The following is a 16564-nucleotide window of genomic DNA, read 5'->3' as shown; positions in this document are numbered from 1 at the left end:
GGTAAGACCACACATTTTAGTTTAGCTTCTTGTGGCGGACTGTTGGTTAAAGTGTGCTATAGCTGATAGAGAATGTATTTTTAATATTATTTAGAATTTGGTGCATCGATCTATTTGAACCGGGTGGAACCAATAATTGATTCTTAGCAGTTCAACTGTTAGTAGTTCAAGTATTTAAAGCTTCAAAACAAATACTAACCGTAACATCTATCTGAAATAGGAGGATTTTTTTACAGCTTCTCTGAACGTCATGTATTCTTGAGTCCGATTGGAGGTAGTATGAAAATGAAAGCCAAAACCAATTGGGCGGCTTCTTAATTGTTTCCGAACATTATAGCTTTGGGCTGGTATTTTGCGGATTATAGAATATCATACTCAGTATGAAACGGCCCAAGCCAAGCAATTTTCTTTCTCCAGTCAACCCACCATCCCCAAGCCAAGCTATTTTCTTTCTCCCGTCAACCCACTATCCTCTCAGCAGCCCAGCTCGTGAGGAAATTAGGCCCAAGCCACGATTTCCCTTTCTACTTTTTTTTAAATTAAACCTACATATAATTTTTTTCATAATTGATATCTTACTCATCCAAACTCTCAATGATTTAATTCATTTTCCTAAATTCTTCTAAATTATAATATATTCATCCAACCTAGTTTGATCCCCAAAAAATCTCAATTTGTGTTGGTTTGTGTTTAAGTTGAAAAACATATATGGCTAGTGTCATGTTGTATTGTTTGTCATGTTTATAATTTTAATATTTTTTTAACCGTTATCGATGCGCTCCGAACAGAGAGTTCCGTTTTCAATATTCCAAAATAACAATAGAGCATCATATCAGTTTTTGTTCTAAAATGTGAAAGTGCATTTGATTTTAGATCATTTATATCCCAGATATCAAAGTCCAGGAAGAGGCGGAGGCGTGGGCTTCATTGTGCACCTTGGATTGAAGAAGCTTATAGTCCTAAAAAGCTATGAAAAAAGTCCTAGTCCTGGTACAGTGGCACCCTACCTTAGTTTTGCCTCGTGTATGGCTGCTACCCAAGCATCTTCTATGTGCAAGATCACTCCTTAACCTTAACCTGACTGACTAGAGCATCTCCAACAGATTACTCATCTCTCTTCAATATAAAAAATTGATGTTTCAGTGATTGGAGGTGCTCCAGCAGATTGCCAATTCAATCCCCATTACCTAAAAATTAGTTTTTGTAATCACCGGAAACACACCTTTTTCTCACCTAAATGAAGGGGATTCATCCCTCTACTCTATCCTTGGTGATTGGATTTTGGTAGTGTGCTGCAGCAATCATTACCAAAAATACAAAAATAGTTATATGTAATGGTGAGAGTGTGTGTTATACGTACGAGGTATGAGTAATTTATTGGAGATGCTGTCCTATAACTCCGAAACTTGGAAGGTCCTCGCATAAAAGTATAACACGCTATTGATGGTAAAAGATAAAAGAGAATCTTATTTTGGGTCATTGCTCATTTCATTTATATATAACTGGGAAAAGAGTTGTAGGCAACACATCGTTTAAGACCAGCAACGTTACAATTATTTTGAATTGCACACCGAGAAGTTCCAGGCAGTTTGTCCAAAAATGTGCAAAGAATCACGTTTTTGTCTCGAGAACGTGCTCAGTATAGCATATATAGTAAACTTGCAACCTACGTACCGAAATATAACAAACGTGTACGTGCAACGCAAATATCGGGAACCGGAGCGGCACCCGCTGCTGGACATCCGGTTGGTTGGGTCAGCACGACCTGCCGGCCGCAACCGGCCCCAGGCTCGCGGTCACGGGCCACCACCTCACCCGCCGCCCGTGCCTGCGTGACTGCGCATCTGCAGCGCAGGCGCGCAACCGGCCGATCTCCCCGATGGAAGGCTGGCCCGAGCCCGGAAATTGATGCCCCCACGGGGGCACCTCCGCCTCCCATGCTCCCAGCGGCGGCGTGACCAGAGCGGAACGCAGGGCACGGAAACAATCGCAGCCACATCGGCCGCCTCCCCCGTCCCTCCCCCTCCCTCATACGAGTGCGTGGCTGCTCATCCTCTCTCTCGTTCTCTCTCCCTCCCCCCCCCCAAGATCGGGCCCGAAGCGGCACCTGCCCCGGTCGCTGCTGCTCTGCCGGCACTGTGCCCCGACCCGCCGGCACCACCACCCTCAACGGACCAAAGCAGAGCAGAGCGGAGAGGCGCCTGCGTTCCGCTCCGCCGCCCTCTGCTCGCCTTACCCACCGCACCAAAAGCTATCCTCGTCCCTCCCTCCTCCAGCCCCACCACCCTCTTCCACCACCGAAGAAAAGGAAAAGGGGAAAGGACCCTCAGATTCAAAACGGTAAAGCCTGCCGCACCCTGCTCCTCGCAGCCCGGTATCCCCCTCCCTCTCTGCTCCTGCTCTGGCCTTGAGTGCGGCGCAAGCCAGCAGGAGCAGAGCAGGGAAGGAATTTCCCAAGGGGACAGCCCGCAGGCCGCAGCTGCCGCCAGAAGGGAGCACCCGGAGGGGGAGCCTCCAAACGCAAGCAACCAAGCCCACGGCACGAGCGCGGAGCCGAGCACCTACAAAATGCAGCAACAGGGGAGCGGCGGCGGCACGGCTAGTAGTACCACCACCAGCGGCGGCCGGAGGCGCGTGTCGGTGCGGGGCGCGGTGGCGGCGCCCCCCGCGGGGTCGGCGTCGGTGTGGGAGGCGCGGATGAGGATGGACGAGGTCAAGGGCGGCGTCAGGGTCTTCAGCGCCGGGGGCGGGGACGAGCCCGCCGACGAGGAGGGGATGCGGGTGTACCGCCGCCTGCGCCGCAACCAGAGCGAGGGGAACGCCGGCGCGGGCAACGGCGCGGCCGCGGCAGCGAAGAAGCGGCGCAACTGGAAGGCGTCCGAGCCGGTCACCGCGATCGGGGACCTCCGCAAGTCGCGCTCCGACGCCGCGGCCGCCGTGAATACGACCACGACGACCACCACAACCACCGCGGTGGTAGCGAGGCGGGCTGTGGCAAGGGTCACCACGCCCGAGAAGAAGATTGCGCCCACGGCGGCCGCTGTTGGGGAGGTCAAGGAGGTGCTGGTCGTCGAGGTGCACAAGGCCCAAGCGGAGGAGGAACCAGAGGAGGAGTTGGACGACGACGTCGACGGATTAGACGACGAGGAGCTCGAGGCGGAGGAGGAGGAGAAGGAGATGCTGGATCAGGATCACATGGCCATTGACAACGACGAAACTGCTCGGCACCAAGGCAAGGAATCAGTAGCTGCCCTCCTACCACTGTCGTTGCCAGATTCGTTTCTCGATCAACTAATGTGACTGTGCTCCTCGATTGTTCCCCGGTTGCAGTGGACGATGACGACGGCCAAGATCTCGAGCCACCGACAAAAGGTGAGACGAAAATTCAGAACAACTTTTTCCCAGATTGTTGTTCTTGTCTTCCAATGGACTCCTGTTAATGTAGCAGGGATCAAGTCGACGCTGTCGGTGGAAGACGAGAGAGCGGCCAACCCAGAGCCAGTGAAGCCGCCTCCAGGTGAATTTCTACTCTTCAGTCTTGACTCACGTCCGTTTTTTCCTCTCTTTTTTTTGCATTTTCGGTTGCAATGGAATTAATGGATCTTGAATAATTCAGAGAAGAAATTAGCTTCCTCCATCGATCTCCGAGCAATCAACCCGGAGCCCATGACCCCTCCTCCTGGTGAATTCCTCATAATCAGATGCAAAGCTCATGCTAATTAAGGTCAATATTTTGTCTCACATCACCTAAAGTTCCTTCGAACATCCCCAAATGCAGTGGAGAAGACGACGACACCGATCATAGTTCACCGCATGACGAACTTCGAGCCCGCAAAACCTTCTCCAGGTAACTTTGTTTTTTAAAAAAGTTCAGAGAACATAACAGCAGTCTATTTGTTATTTGAGCAGTTCCCTGACTTATTCAGAGAAGAAAGCTTTGCCCGCTATCGGTCGCCGGATTCCGAAGCAAGAGCCTGTCAGCACTCCTCCCGGTGAGTAGCATTAGTTCTTCTTCGTCATGCTTTGCTATTTTCTGGTTAACTGAAGTTTTTTTTTTCTTTCCTTGAAGTTGAAGAGTATGAGGAGATTCAAGGTAGGCCGTCTCAACCCAGCAGAAGCCATGAAAGAATGCAAAACATCGGTAATGGTTATTAGCCTCTTTGACAACCAATTTGATATGTTCTTTCTCTTAGAACACAATGAATTTTTGGTATGCTACTTCAGAGAATCAATGATTGATGGCTCTTCTCTTTCATTTATTGTGGCCCAGTGAATTTGGTGATGTGGAGAGATGTGTCAAAGTCTGCACTGGTGTTTGGATTAGGGACTTTCTTGCTCATCTCCTCCTCCTATGCCAAAGACCTAAATTTCAAGTAACTCACTGTTCAAATATTTACTGGACCTGTCACTCTTGAATTTACCTGAATCTAAAAGCGTTGACAAAAACAAAATGTGACAGCAGTGACGTAATAACCTTCTCTGCCAAACTTCTGAATTCTGCAGCACAATCACGGCAGCGTCATATGCAGGATTAATCTACCTTGGCCTAAGGTTCCTGCGCAAGTCCATACTGAACAGGTAAAATCCTAGTATCTTCAAATTACCTGCATAGATAGATAGATTCTTCTTTTCCAAGAACCGTAGATAGATTCTTCTGTCATTAACCATGACTTGTCACCGCTCCAAAAATTCAGAGGTGAAACTGTGGACTGTGATGATGAGAGAGACAGCGAGAGGTGCTACCTAGTTGGGGAAGAGGAGGCCATCTGGCTGCTCAGGCTGGTGCTGCCGTACATCAATGAGGTGCTCCTGAATCTGAGGTCTCTCTTCTCTGGCGAGCCTGCGACCACCATGAAGGTAAAACCCAAAGAAAGATATCTGGTGTGTTCCTGTGAATATTAGGCAAAAAACATTGTACCTGGCTACCTCTGCTGGAACGTAGTATCTGGCATAGATTGGACATCTCTGGATTTGTACTGACAAGGGGACACATGTGCTCTGGTCTGCAGCTGGCATTGCTACTGTTTGCGATGGCCCGGTGTGGCAACTTTGTCACCCTCTGGACCCTGGCCAAACTGGGTAAGTACCATAGAGCAAACAATACATGCATCACCATCTATGTAACAATACATGCATCACCATCTATGTAACATCTATCACTCGTCTCAGTAAACTCTGAGAGCCTCTTTTGTTTCTTCATTTCAACAAGAAAAAAAAAATGTTTCTGAACTCAGAACTCACAGCCATGGGGATTTCATGAACACTCCGTAGGAAACAGTTTCTACAGTTATGATGCAGCCGTAACTTTAACCATTGGAATGCATGTTTGGGACCAGGAGCATCAGCATCTTTACATGTACAGCTAAAGGTACATGGAGAACCACTGCAATCACTGACTTTTCGTGCCTTTGGTCTGCCTTGTGTGTGCAGTGTTCTTTGGGGTCTTCATCATCCCGAAGGTGTGCTCCTCTTACTCCACGCAGCTGGCAAGATACGGTAAGTAAAAAAAAATGCTCTCCATTTCATCTCTAGTGTTCACAACAACAAAAATGCCATGAACACGACAAACATGTTCTAGAACACTGAACCCAGTCACTGATAAATGGCCCCACTATATTTCTACTGTTCGCTGGAGCGGCTAGTCAGCTATTCTAACTTGGAACCCCCGTTTTCTCAACCATGGATTCTTTGTTTTTACTAGAATTTTGGTGTTGGATCCAAGTTTTCTCCTCTATAACCGTGGTACACACTTTTTCACTTTTACTGGTCCCCCAAGGCACATGAGCATGTGTATAGGTAGTACCGTAGTAGCCACTGGCCGGGTAATTATGAACAAGGTAAATTCTGGAGTATAGGACAGAAGAATTTTTGTGAATGTTAGGCACATAGGTTTGTGGGACGGCACACATACATACGTCCACATTGGTAGTACTCCAATATAATAAAATGCCTTGCGCTTCTGGTTCTGACTTCTGACTTCTGAGCAGTCCTCATCTGAATGTGACTTCTTTGCCTTGCTTCTTCTGAGTCATGGTATGCATTCAACCAAATCGTATGGTTCCAAATTTAACCCAAGAGGAACATGTATATTAAAACTAGAAATTTGGAAATAGCAGAGCAATATAATAAGTTCTATGCCACTTTATTAGAGCATCTTTGATCCTTATATTCAGACAACAGTATGATGTATAAAAGAAGAATGATTTGACCTATGCTTAATGTTTAAGATCTTCGAGGAGAATCATGACTTGTTTGCATTCTTAACCTAGGCCTAGTATTGTTACTCTCGGTAGGTAAAAGTAAATCAGTCATTTTTTCAGATCCGAGACAAAGTACATTAGCTCTTGTAACTTTCGCGTTGGAGGAGGAGCGGGCACGGTTATTCCCCTTACCTTTTGCACGTGCGATGTGTGGCGTGGTCAAGCAGGGCTTGATTGTCATTTGACGCCGTGGCCCATGCTCGAACGGCATGAAGCTGATAGATGCTGACCCTTTTTACTTCAAAAAAAAAAAAAAGATGCTGTCCCTTGTGGCCCACACCTCCTTGTGTCCTTTTCTTTCCGTAACCATTCATGGGGCGAAAAAGTAAGCGGGAATCTTTCCAAACGACTAGTGTTCATCCTCATCACTGGTGCCACGACTCACCAAGGACTGATTTAGTAACAAAACCATGTTAAAATTACTTTTCGTGGATAGGACAATAGTAGCTACACGTAAAGCAAGTGCTCGGGTGTGTCACTCTGGCCACCTTGTCAATCTTGGGGGAATACATTTTTGCTGATGTTATAATTAAAACCTACTCTAGACTTTTCTGCTTGGATCATAGCTCTTTAAACACAAACTTATGATACTAATAAATTTGTGACTTGTTTAATCTGCACTCACAACACTAATGCATTACGTCTGCCACTCAACACTATAGAATGCTAGCTTATTCACAGGATGGAACTGCAGTGCCAAAATTTCTTTGCTAGCAAGACTATGAAAATACTGTTCTTCTAGGATACTTTCACCCACAAGGCATGCTATGTACTGTCAGTACTGAAGCTTCCTAGCTTCATCCTTTTGGCTTTTGCAGTTGTAGCGTAGGCTCATGAAACACTCACCTGCAAACATATTTCACATCCTAGATCTGGTCTCCCATCCTCGTTAGCTGTCCCCTGATCCCCTCTGTATGTAGGGTCATCTGTTTGGTGTTTGCTCACCAACCCATCTGCCATTCAGCCCGCACAAAAGTAAACAACAAATACAGGCTCGTGAGTCGTGCGTGACATACTTACTACTCGCTGAAGTTTGCATGTCATATTAACAACCACACAAGATCACGATGTTCTCCGTGTGATGTTTGTTGTGCTACCACATCTGCCACTTTGATTCTTTTAACTAATGCTGTTTTTGGGCTTTATTTGAAGCAACCTTTTGGCATCCGCACCAATTAGGGCCATAACAAAGTGGTAAACATCATGTGACGAGGTAGTTGATTGTGATAGAGAATTCCTGTGATTCTGCCACATGTAGTCATCTATCAGTCATCAAAGTCTGATGGCGTCAATGAGCGAAGATGTTAGATAGCTCGTCACTGTCCGCAACCATAATTGCATCTCGTTTCTTCCTCAGTTCCTCCTCATTCTATTTGACCCTATCATACTGCTTCATGTTAATGGCAGAATCAAACATAACTTTCTTCTGTTATCTCCGTCAACAAGAAAAAATATGAAAAAGTAGGTTCAGGAAAAGAAACAATGCAGGGAACTTTATGCTTAGTTCCTTGTTATCTTCTCTTTATTCATGATAACAGGGCACTAGCACTTAGACCCTACTGCTACTTTCACTTGTCCGGCCTTAATCATAGTGTCTAGCCCCATTCCATGATAGCATGGGCAAAGCACGTCAGCAGCCTTTCTGACCAGGCATGAAGCAAACAGCAATCAGTTGAGCATGATTTGGCACCTCTCCTGATCCATCCACGAAGGACAGACTACAATAAGAGCAACAAAAAATGTTCTAGGACATATGTTCATAGCTTTTTTGGTTGCGATTGTGTAGTTTAGTGCTAACTTTTTTGGCGTGCAGGCAAGTTTTGGCTGGAGAGGTTCAGGGACGCCTGGGAGTCGTGCTCCCACAAGAAGGCGGTGGTGGCGGCAATCTTCACCCTCGTCTGGAACGTCTCCTCGACGGTGGCGCGCGTCTGGGCGGTCTTCATGCTGCTGGTGGCCATGAAACTGTACCAGCAGCGCATGGTGGAGTTCGGCTGGAGCAGCACGGTGGAGGATGGCGGCGCCGCTGTGGAGGAAGCGGAAGCAGACGATGAGCCGCACAGCGAAGAGCCGGCGGCGAAACCTAGTCCGTCCAGGGCCCAGGGCGAGGCCAAGGTGTTCGGGACGGCGGCGGTACCGCGGCATAGACGAGCGCCAGTCTCCGGCGAGTTCGCCAGGGAGAGGCTGAGGGTGAGGGGTGGCATCCAGCCAAGGTGACCGGTAGGAATAATGAGATTCAGAAGGCTGGCTTTGCTGGGTTGTTTTTCTAGGCTACAACGTTGTTGTCGATCACGTGATAGACACCGGGGCGAGGTGTGGTCCGGGTGTGTTGTTTCAAGGACATTTCGCAATTGGCAGGAAATAATAAAAAGGCGTCTATACCTATACAACACATCAGTTACGCTCATTTGGAGGCGGCTCCGGGGAGGTCAGGGAGAAATCGGAGCCTAGCCTCGCGCGGCCGGGAATACGACTCTTTTTGCGCCGATTTTCTCCTTTTGAGACTTTACTAATATCCTATTTATAGATTCGTGGTATCGTCGGGTGCTACGGTAACCGCCTAAGGGTATTCTTATATGGTATTATGCCGGCGTTGAAGGGAGTGACACCTTGTGATGTCACTCCTTTCAATATCTCCTCACACCCATATGTAAAACGGAGATTTACATGAAAAGAATTGACGAGTAACAAAGAATATGAACTTTAAATTTCTAAACAGACAAGAGATACGATAAATTGGTGTTGTGCGAAGATATTACAAGGTTGAAGCGAAAAAGAAGTCCCTAGCTTTTTTGTCTTATAGCTTTCTTTCTTAGTGTTTTGAAATTCCTCATTTAAAGTTTATAGCTCTCGGAATGTTTGGCTGTGGTGGATATAGAGGCCAGTTTAGTCCTATACTAAAAAAAATATCCCTTCAGCCTCAAGATTTCAAACTAAACAAATTAATTAAGATATTCGTGCTATGTTTGAATTGATAATAAATTGCCACTAAAAACAACTCCAAGAAAGATCCCTCGTTGAACCCTTACTCAAAAAGTAGGAACTATATGAAAAAAAATACTACTCCAGCAGAGCCCCTGCTAAAATCCCTAAAGTAGAGAAGACCCCAAATTCACCACTTGAGCCTATTCACCCACGGGTGGGGAGGGAGGCCCCTACTTTTTTTTTCAACTGTTTTTCTTCCTCACTGAGCCGCGGCACCCCTGCCGCCGCCGTCCCCGAGCTCCAGCTCCCACCGCCCCCGCCCCTAAGCTCGGGCAACTCTGCCGCCCCCGAGCTGCGGCACCCCGCCATCGCCGCCCCCTAGCTGCAGCACCCTGTTGCCACCCTCGAGCTCGAGCACCCGCGCAGCTGCTCCCGAGCTCGTGCACGCATGCTACCTGGAGCTCAGATCTGCCCGTCGGCTGTCGTTGCCCCGAGTTCGAGCATGCGTGTGCTACCGCAAGCCTGTATAACGTTGCTCCGGTGCCCCCGACCACCCCTCGTAGGGATTCACCGCAGGGAGCTCGCATCTACCTTCTCCGAGCAGATCGAGCAGGCGGCGGTCCAAATCAAGTGCCGCACCCGAGGTCGCCTCAGCCAACATCGTAGTGCTTGAGCTCCCTGCGACCGGCGGGCTGCCAGGATCGAGCTCCTTCTCCGAGATCCTCCGCCAAATCGAGCAGGGGAGATGGAGCACGGACCTTGGAGGAGGGAGGAGGCAGCCTCCAGCGCCGATGCCGCTGGGGCACGTGGTTGGTGGAGGGGCGGGCAACCCGTTTTGGCCAGTAGAGTGGCGAGCGCAGGCGGTGGAGGGAGAGGGGTGCTGCAAAAAGAAAGATGCGAGGCGGCGGAGGGAGAAGGGTACGGGAGAGAGATGCGAGGAAGGAGGTGTGTTCGGAATAAAATAAAAAGGTTAGACACTGGTGGGTAGGGCCCATCTATAATAATAAAATTAGGGGTTCAAAGGGCTGGTGTTGGACTTGCGAGTAAAAACTAAAACCCCAGAAAATAAAATAAGAAGAAGTAGGATTCTAGTTTAGGCTATTGCTGGAGTTGCTCTGAGGCGTCCACATGCCACTAAAAGCCCATTTGAGAGGTCGGAGGGCTCTCCGGGCTTCTCCTAAAATAGTTCTGATCCATGGCTCCAGCTTCTAGCAAATATTTCATACAGTAGCAAAATCGGATCCTCCAAACCTGCAAGCAGAAACAAGCCAGAGCCTCCTGGTTACCATGCTAAAGCTTGGCATCTAATGTAGTGTTTGGTTCGCCCAATTTGCTCCGGGAGATTACGGTGCAAACGGATAACATTGTTTCTTTCTTGTTTGCTTGGGGTGCTCCGTAACACGATACCGTGGAACCGCATCCCGTGTAGTTCAAAGGCTAATTTCTGCATGCGCTTCTCCCGATTGGTCAATCCCCCATCGCTCGCGCCTGGCACTTTGTTCACCGGCCGCTTCCCTTTCCATTATCAGATGAGCACCAAACAATCGCAGGAATTCATTACTGTTTTCAGGTCACAGCGGTAATCAATTCCATTACAGTTGCGTTTACATTCTCATACCCAAACAGCACCTTGCTGTAGTTCCACCAAAGAGTCGTAGCCAAGCCAAATTGGTGGCCCCCATTTTGGCCAATTTTGACCACCAAAATAAACTAATTCGAAGGAGACTGGCTACCAGTATTTGCACTAGGCTGGCTGATTTACTTCGTTCTAGGTCTGGGATGTACAATGCGATAGTTCCATGGATGGAGTTCGAGTGCTAACAGCTCCCAATGATTCACTACCGCATCATTTTAAACTACTTCAGATCTGTCTTAATTTATATCCACCCTTTCAGGATAACTCCCAGATTTGGCCCATCTTTGCACCATTTTATGATTATTATATTCCTGATACTGTTCTAAAAATCAGCCATATCTCAACAATTCATGGATCACAGTAAAATTACACCCACAGCTACCAGATTCATTACTCCAAAGAGCTCATCTGTAAGACTGACATCCATGGACTTCCTGCTTTTGAAATTGAATAGCAACCAATTTGATCCTGTGCTACATGTTTGAAAAAAAAATCCATGGCTGAAAAAGAAGCAGCACAACATGCATTAGACGTGCAATACGCTTTCAGGATTAGTGAGAAAACATGAATGCCTCTATGATTATGCAACCATACACTACTGAAATTACGATAATTGAAATGTACACAAAATTCAGGGAGAACCTCTGGGATTTCTTAATGATCTCTATGATTAACTAGAAGGTTAAAAATAAGATGCACTTACTCATCTCAGTTACAAAAGTGCATCCGGTTGCATGGTATCATGGGTTCCTAGAGGACGGCATCTGATCGAGGACCTCATGCACAAAGAGATCCTGCAACTCCAAGTATCTACCTCTCCATTCTGTCCCTTGTTGGTTCGCTGCGCAATTCTGAGTGTTCAGACCAGAATCAAATAGCATGGAAGAACCACCATACTTCTGCACCAAAATAGAATGATAAGATGCAACAGAAGGAAATATCGAAGTATCAAATAAGAGACAAAGCAAAATCAGCCAACCTGAAGTTCATCCAAGTAGTGCTCCATAAAAATTGAGGTTCGATTTCCATGAATAGGAACATCATTTTCAGGCCGAGGCAGAATTACAGCACGTGGTTCAACTTCACCATTTGCTGAGCAAACTTTACGCAATGGGTGCAGTGGGGGCAGGTTTACTCGTTTTGGCGCTACTATCAGAACATTGGTTACTGGACCTGCCAAACAATTATATTATCAGACCTCAATAGTATGTACCTTCGGAAAACATGGTAAAAAATTAAATACAAAAAAGTATCGCCTCAGTACATTTTGATATCCTAAAAAACATGGCCATAGAATAGTTTTACACTCAACTTTCCTAATATGTAAGCTTACTGCAAAAGACTAAACAAAAATTTTACCATGAGTCATGAAACTTAAATGTGTAAACTCATGGAAACAAACTTTAGCAGTCCAGAGTTCATGTTTCAGTTATAGTCAAGATTTTTTGAGCTTATGATTGATTGATGGAATGCAGCCTAGACAAAGTATCACCATTCACCAAACACAAGGACCATACATCGTGCAGCAGATACCGTCTGGTTGGACTGGAAACTAGCGACAGGCAAAAAGACATATTTTCCCTATTGAGTGTACCAGCAAAATATGTGATCCTTAAGTTTATGTGGGAAGAAAGTACATTAGATACAACTTCAAGACAGAAGGTTTTCAGTATGAACATAGTCTTCATGATGTAAAATTAAAGAGTAGAACCTTGGGAGTGTTTGAATTTTCGGGTTACTTGCTGACTTCTAGTATCCCACACCCGAACATTACCATCCTCAGATCCAGAAACTAGTACAAGTCCATCTGTGCTTGATGCCAAGCTTGTTACTGCCTTGCTGTATCAATTAAACAAATTACCAGAATTAACTTAATAGATCTCACCCCACAAATTCTAGGAATTTAACATTGTAGCAATCCAATTTAAACAGAGAAAGTAACTGCAAACAAATTTCATTATCAAGGCATAAAGATAGTGGAGATCAATCACTACCTAAAAAAAACTGTCAAGACTAGTTTCCTGCCTACATGTAGTTTCTAAGCAGTGGAGCAACAGTGAAACAGATCAAACAGAGAATCCTTTCATTAAAAGTTAATTGCAAGTATTATATACATTTATGGGTCACTGTAAATAATATAAGCAACCTGGACGTTCCCAACATTGAATTTTTTAGTCCGCTCGACTCTAAAGCAAAGGTTGAAGATAGGGAATCTTGTCACAACTGACAGCTATGCCCACAATCCAAGTGCTTCCCATGGGCCATGGGTAAATATAGGAGGTCATGTTCTTTTAACTGGTCAATGATTATCTCATGGGTTTAACTGGTTATTGATTATCTCAGGGAATTTCATATAGGGGATGGTACACCAGCACAGTAATCTCCAAGAACAAAGATTTCCGAAATCCCTAGTGATACGTATTATAGTAAATGGTCATATCCATAGACTTATATGTACAATATCCCCACAGCAAATCTACACGATACCATAATAAATTAAAGGGCATCCAGAAAATCCTTTTAACTTTCATACTTTCAAAATACCATCTACAGGCTACAGTTATATGTCAGTCGGCTCTGGCCCTAGGTCATATTTGTCTGCTTGGCTTGTGACGGCGAGCTTGAGGCTGCAAGCAAACATGCAGGCATTAGTCTGGGACTCTGGGTATCCATGGCTCTACAATGGTCACAGGCCACAATATTGGGAAAAGTATCCCTTTTATGTTAGCAAAAGTCAAGAAGATACAGCTCAACTTGGGGAATGAGAGGGCAGATGAAAAGATGTTAGGTGTTTTAGTTAAATACTCCCTCCGTTCCAAATTATAGGTTGTTTTAACTTTTCTAGATACATAGTAATTGTTATGCACCTAACTATACATTATGTCTAGATACATAGGAAAAACTATGTATCTAGAAAAGCCAAAACGACCTATAATTTGGAACGGACGGAGTACTAGTTTTGATCTTTTATATCGATTACTATTTTCACCTTCAACACATTTTGACAAATTATCTAAAACTGTTAGATGGAACTGTAAGCTCAGGTCTAACTGTTTTCTTACACATTTACGTGCAGCAAAACAAATTGCATTATCACAATCTGCATAGCAGTTGAATAAATATCAGAAATATAGAACAAAAAATGTATTACTTGACTACTTGTACGCAAACAATTGGTTAAATGTTAATCATACATGAGAATTTCAAACCAGCATAACCTAAACGAAATCTTAGCACTTTGGAGCTAAATAATGAATTTGTTCAGAGTAACAGGAGAGTAACTACTGATGAAAAACTAGAAGCAGGCAAACCTTTGGTCATCCAAAGCGCCAAGAATAGATGACTCATCACCACCATGAGAACTGATATCAACACCCATAGCAGTAACATATATCTTTCCATCTCTACCACCAGCATAGAAAACATGACTTCTTGGGTCTAGTGCTACAGAATCAATGCTACTAGGGAATGGAATGCTTCTTAGCATCCTACCCTCAGATAAACTCCAGATCTGGGGAAAAAAAAGAAATGCAACAGCAAATGATGCAAATAATTAGCCCGGGATGTTACTAGGTAAATAATGTACACAGAATAGTTTAAAAAAATAGGAACAAATAGACAACAGTCCTGCATAGCATTCAATTTAAGACAATGGAGTCGCTTACGCACTTTGCAGGTTCGATCTTCTGAAGAAGATACAGCAATTGCTCCAAGGAAACAAGCAATATCAGTTACAGGCAGTGCATGCTGATTGAAACTGTAGAGGTATGGTGTCTGGGCCTCCAACCTTGACTGCTCATCAAGCACCCTGTAAACAACAGAAGTAAACTCAGTTAGAGACTATACAAAAATAGCTACCCAATGTAACCACGTTGAACATACATACGTGATCAGATCCCAAACTTTGACGCTTCCATCTTCTGATCCTGAGACAAGCAGATAGTCATAAAGCGCGAGGCACCTAACAGCACGATAGTGCGCATGCCATGTGTGGAGAAGCTCTCCACTAGCCACCTATACAGCAGCATCAAAAGAAAGTCATTTAAGCTGGAAGAGTTCCCAACATTAACTACAAAGGTGTTCTATTGATCACACACATAGAACAGACAATGTTGAACTTTAACGATAAAAATGGTGGATGGATCAGGCACATAACATAAACTACAACAGAACCCAACAAATAGGGCACATAAGACACCAGCAAACAGGGAAAATAAATAATTATCACATAATATATGTAAAATGCACTGAGAAAACAAGCCAAATATTTCACACAACTTTGAAACAAAAGCATGGATTATACTGTATGTTTTATCTGAACTTACTCTTAAATATCAATGCCCAGTAGAAAAAATGGGAAAGAAAAGGAAAAATACATCATGCTGTTTGGAACATGTCATCGAGAGACACATGGGGTAAACCACCTAGTTGCATTTCATTAATCATGAAATTTTAAACTGGTATATATGCAAATGCCATGTATTTTAATAACATGGTTTCTGGTGTGTCCGTTAAAGCTTTTAGCACCAATTGGGCAAATCTGTTGACATATGGCGTTGTCAGTAGCTCCTGAATCATAACATTAACACAGAACAGGTGCGAACTTCAACATAAGACAAGGTAATGCCAGACTGAATCATAAATGAAGTTCAAAATTGTAGCACCTGTAACGCACATTCCTTCACCATTATGTACAGCGCAGCACAAAACAAGCAATGAGAAAAAAAAAGGTTCTAAGAAATAAAACTAATTTTAATGGAGACATATTGCTAAGCTGAACAACCCCAACTATTTTTCAGAACCAACTTGAACACGAGCCCCTTGTTCAATTTTGATTATCCACCACCTAGGGGCATCTATTTCAGACCATCTCACCAAACAAGCACACAGCATACATTTCACATCAACCTCAAACGAAAGCGCAGATAGCAACCGACAATACCAACTCTTACACCCATCAGCAAGAAACCAGAATGCCCTCACCTCCCAAAGGAATAAGTTGCCATTGCTGCCACCGCCAATGAGGTAGCTCCCCTCCTGGTCCGCAAGAAGAGCGCGTATCGGCTCAGCGGGGAAGCTCTTGACGGCCACCTGCGGCTGCAATCGAAGCCAATAAACACGCCACGGGTCAGAGACAGGAGTTCCAGGGCGCCGTTCGGTGCTTTGCGCGGAGGGGGCTTACCTTGTCCCAGTGGTAGAAGTGGACGGTGCCGGAGTTTCCGCCAGCGGGAGGGGCCTGTGCAGCGGCGAGGAAGCGGTCGGCGACCGAGGCGAGCGCGCGAGGGCGGGAGGCGCAGGGGCGGTGGCGGATTTCCTCCGCGCCGGTGCGGAGGTCCCAGGCGGCCACACCGGCGTCCGCGGAGGACGCGGCCAACACAAGCTGTTTCGGCGGCGGCGGCGCCATGAGCAGAGGAGAGGGGTTTAGGGTTTTGTGTCACGGTTCGGGGGCCGGCGACGCCGGCGAGCCGATATGCTATAGGGGAAAGGAGACGTTTCCTTGACTTGAACTAATCCAACGGTCAAAATAAGTTAAACTTTTTATATGTAAATAAATCAAGTAGATTTTCTTTTCAAGGAATAAATCCAGTTGATTGCTAACAAAAAAACAGTACATACGCAGATGCTCACATACATGCATGCATATACACTCACATTTATAAATACACACAACCTTACCTCTATAATCACCACTAAGAGACCGAGACGACCCCTACGAATACATAAACTTACCACTATGAGCACCTAT

At 45.4% G+C, this 16564-nt stretch overlaps 2 protein-coding genes across 4 annotated transcripts; one reads left to right on the top strand and one right to left on the bottom strand.

The window, feature by feature from the left end:
* The first annotated feature begins 1905 nt into the window (after window positions 1-1905).
* Window positions 1906-8654, top strand: LOC112897057 (reticulon-like protein B21). Of its 2 annotated transcripts, none has more exons than XM_025965245.1 (13): window positions 1906-3232; window positions 3331-3372; window positions 3446-3517; window positions 3617-3682; window positions 3779-3847; window positions 3927-3992; window positions 4070-4141; window positions 4271-4373; window positions 4504-4578; window positions 4695-4857; window positions 5010-5079; window positions 5431-5496; window positions 8074-8654. In XM_025965245.1, exons 1-13 carry the CDS (start codon window positions 1909-1911, stop codon window positions 8472-8474), a joined length of 2589 nt encoding a protein of 862 aa, XP_025821030.1. In that variant the 5' UTR covers window positions 1906-1908; the 3' UTR covers window positions 8475-8654. The 2 variants fall into 2 exon arrangements, with proteins under 2 accessions (XP_025821030.1, XP_025821031.1); XM_025965246.1 differs by having other exon boundaries at window positions 1907-3232; window positions 3449-3517.
* A 2060-nt stretch (window positions 8655-10714) lies between these two features.
* Window positions 10715-16272, bottom strand: LOC112898612 (protein ROOT INITIATION DEFECTIVE 3-like). 2 transcript variants are annotated; one of them, XM_025966965.1, is made up of 9 exons: window positions 16001-16272; window positions 15802-15915; window positions 14705-14832; window positions 14488-14626; window positions 14130-14329; window positions 12530-12657; window positions 11798-11991; window positions 11522-11717; window positions 10715-11318 (listed from the first exon to the last, which is right to left on the bottom strand). In XM_025966965.1, the coding sequence occupies exons 1-8, from the start codon at window positions 16220-16222 to the stop codon at window positions 11559-11561; spliced, it is 1284 nt and encodes a 427-aa protein (XP_025822750.1). In that variant the 5' UTR covers window positions 16223-16272; the 3' UTR covers window positions 10715-11318; window positions 11522-11558. The 2 variants fall into 2 exon arrangements, with proteins under 2 accessions (XP_025822750.1, XP_025822751.1); XM_025966966.1 differs by having other exon boundaries at window positions 11522-11714.
* Between the last annotated feature and the right edge of the window lie 292 nt (window positions 16273-16564).

This window comes from Panicum hallii, chromosome 6, assembly GCF_002211085.1.
Source record: "Panicum hallii strain FIL2 chromosome 6, PHallii_v3.1, whole genome shotgun sequence".
Lineage (NCBI taxonomy): Eukaryota > Viridiplantae > Streptophyta > Magnoliopsida > Poales > Poaceae > Panicum > Panicum hallii.
The sequence above is the reverse complement of the archived record's forward strand: the minus strand, read 5'-3'. Positions and strand labels throughout refer to the sequence as shown.

Coding starts and splice junctions, on each gene's coding strand:
- LOC112897057 (XM_025965245.1), top strand. CDS start 1,909: ATGCCCCCACGGGGGCACCTCCGCCTCCCATGCTCCCAGCGGCGGCGT. Junction 3,993..4,069: donor GCCTGTCAGCACTCCTCCCG/GTGAGTAGCATT, acceptor CTTTCCTTGAAG/TTGAAGAGTATGAGGAGATT. Junction 4,142..4,270: donor TGAAAGAATGCAAAACATCG/GTAATGGTTATT, acceptor ATTGTGGCCCAG/TGAATTTGGTGATGTGGAGA.
- LOC112898612 (XM_025966965.1), bottom strand. CDS start 16,222: ATGGCGCCGCCGCCGCCGAAACAGCTTGTGTTGGCCGCGTCCTCCGCG. Junction 14,833..15,801: donor GCAACTTATTCCTTTGGGAG/GTGAGGGCATTC, acceptor GCTGCTGTATAG/GTGGCTAGTGGAGAGCTTCT. Junction 11,718..11,797: donor ACTACTTGGATGAACTTCAG/GTTGGCTGATTT, acceptor ATTTTGGTGCAG/AAGTATGGTGGTTCTTCCAT.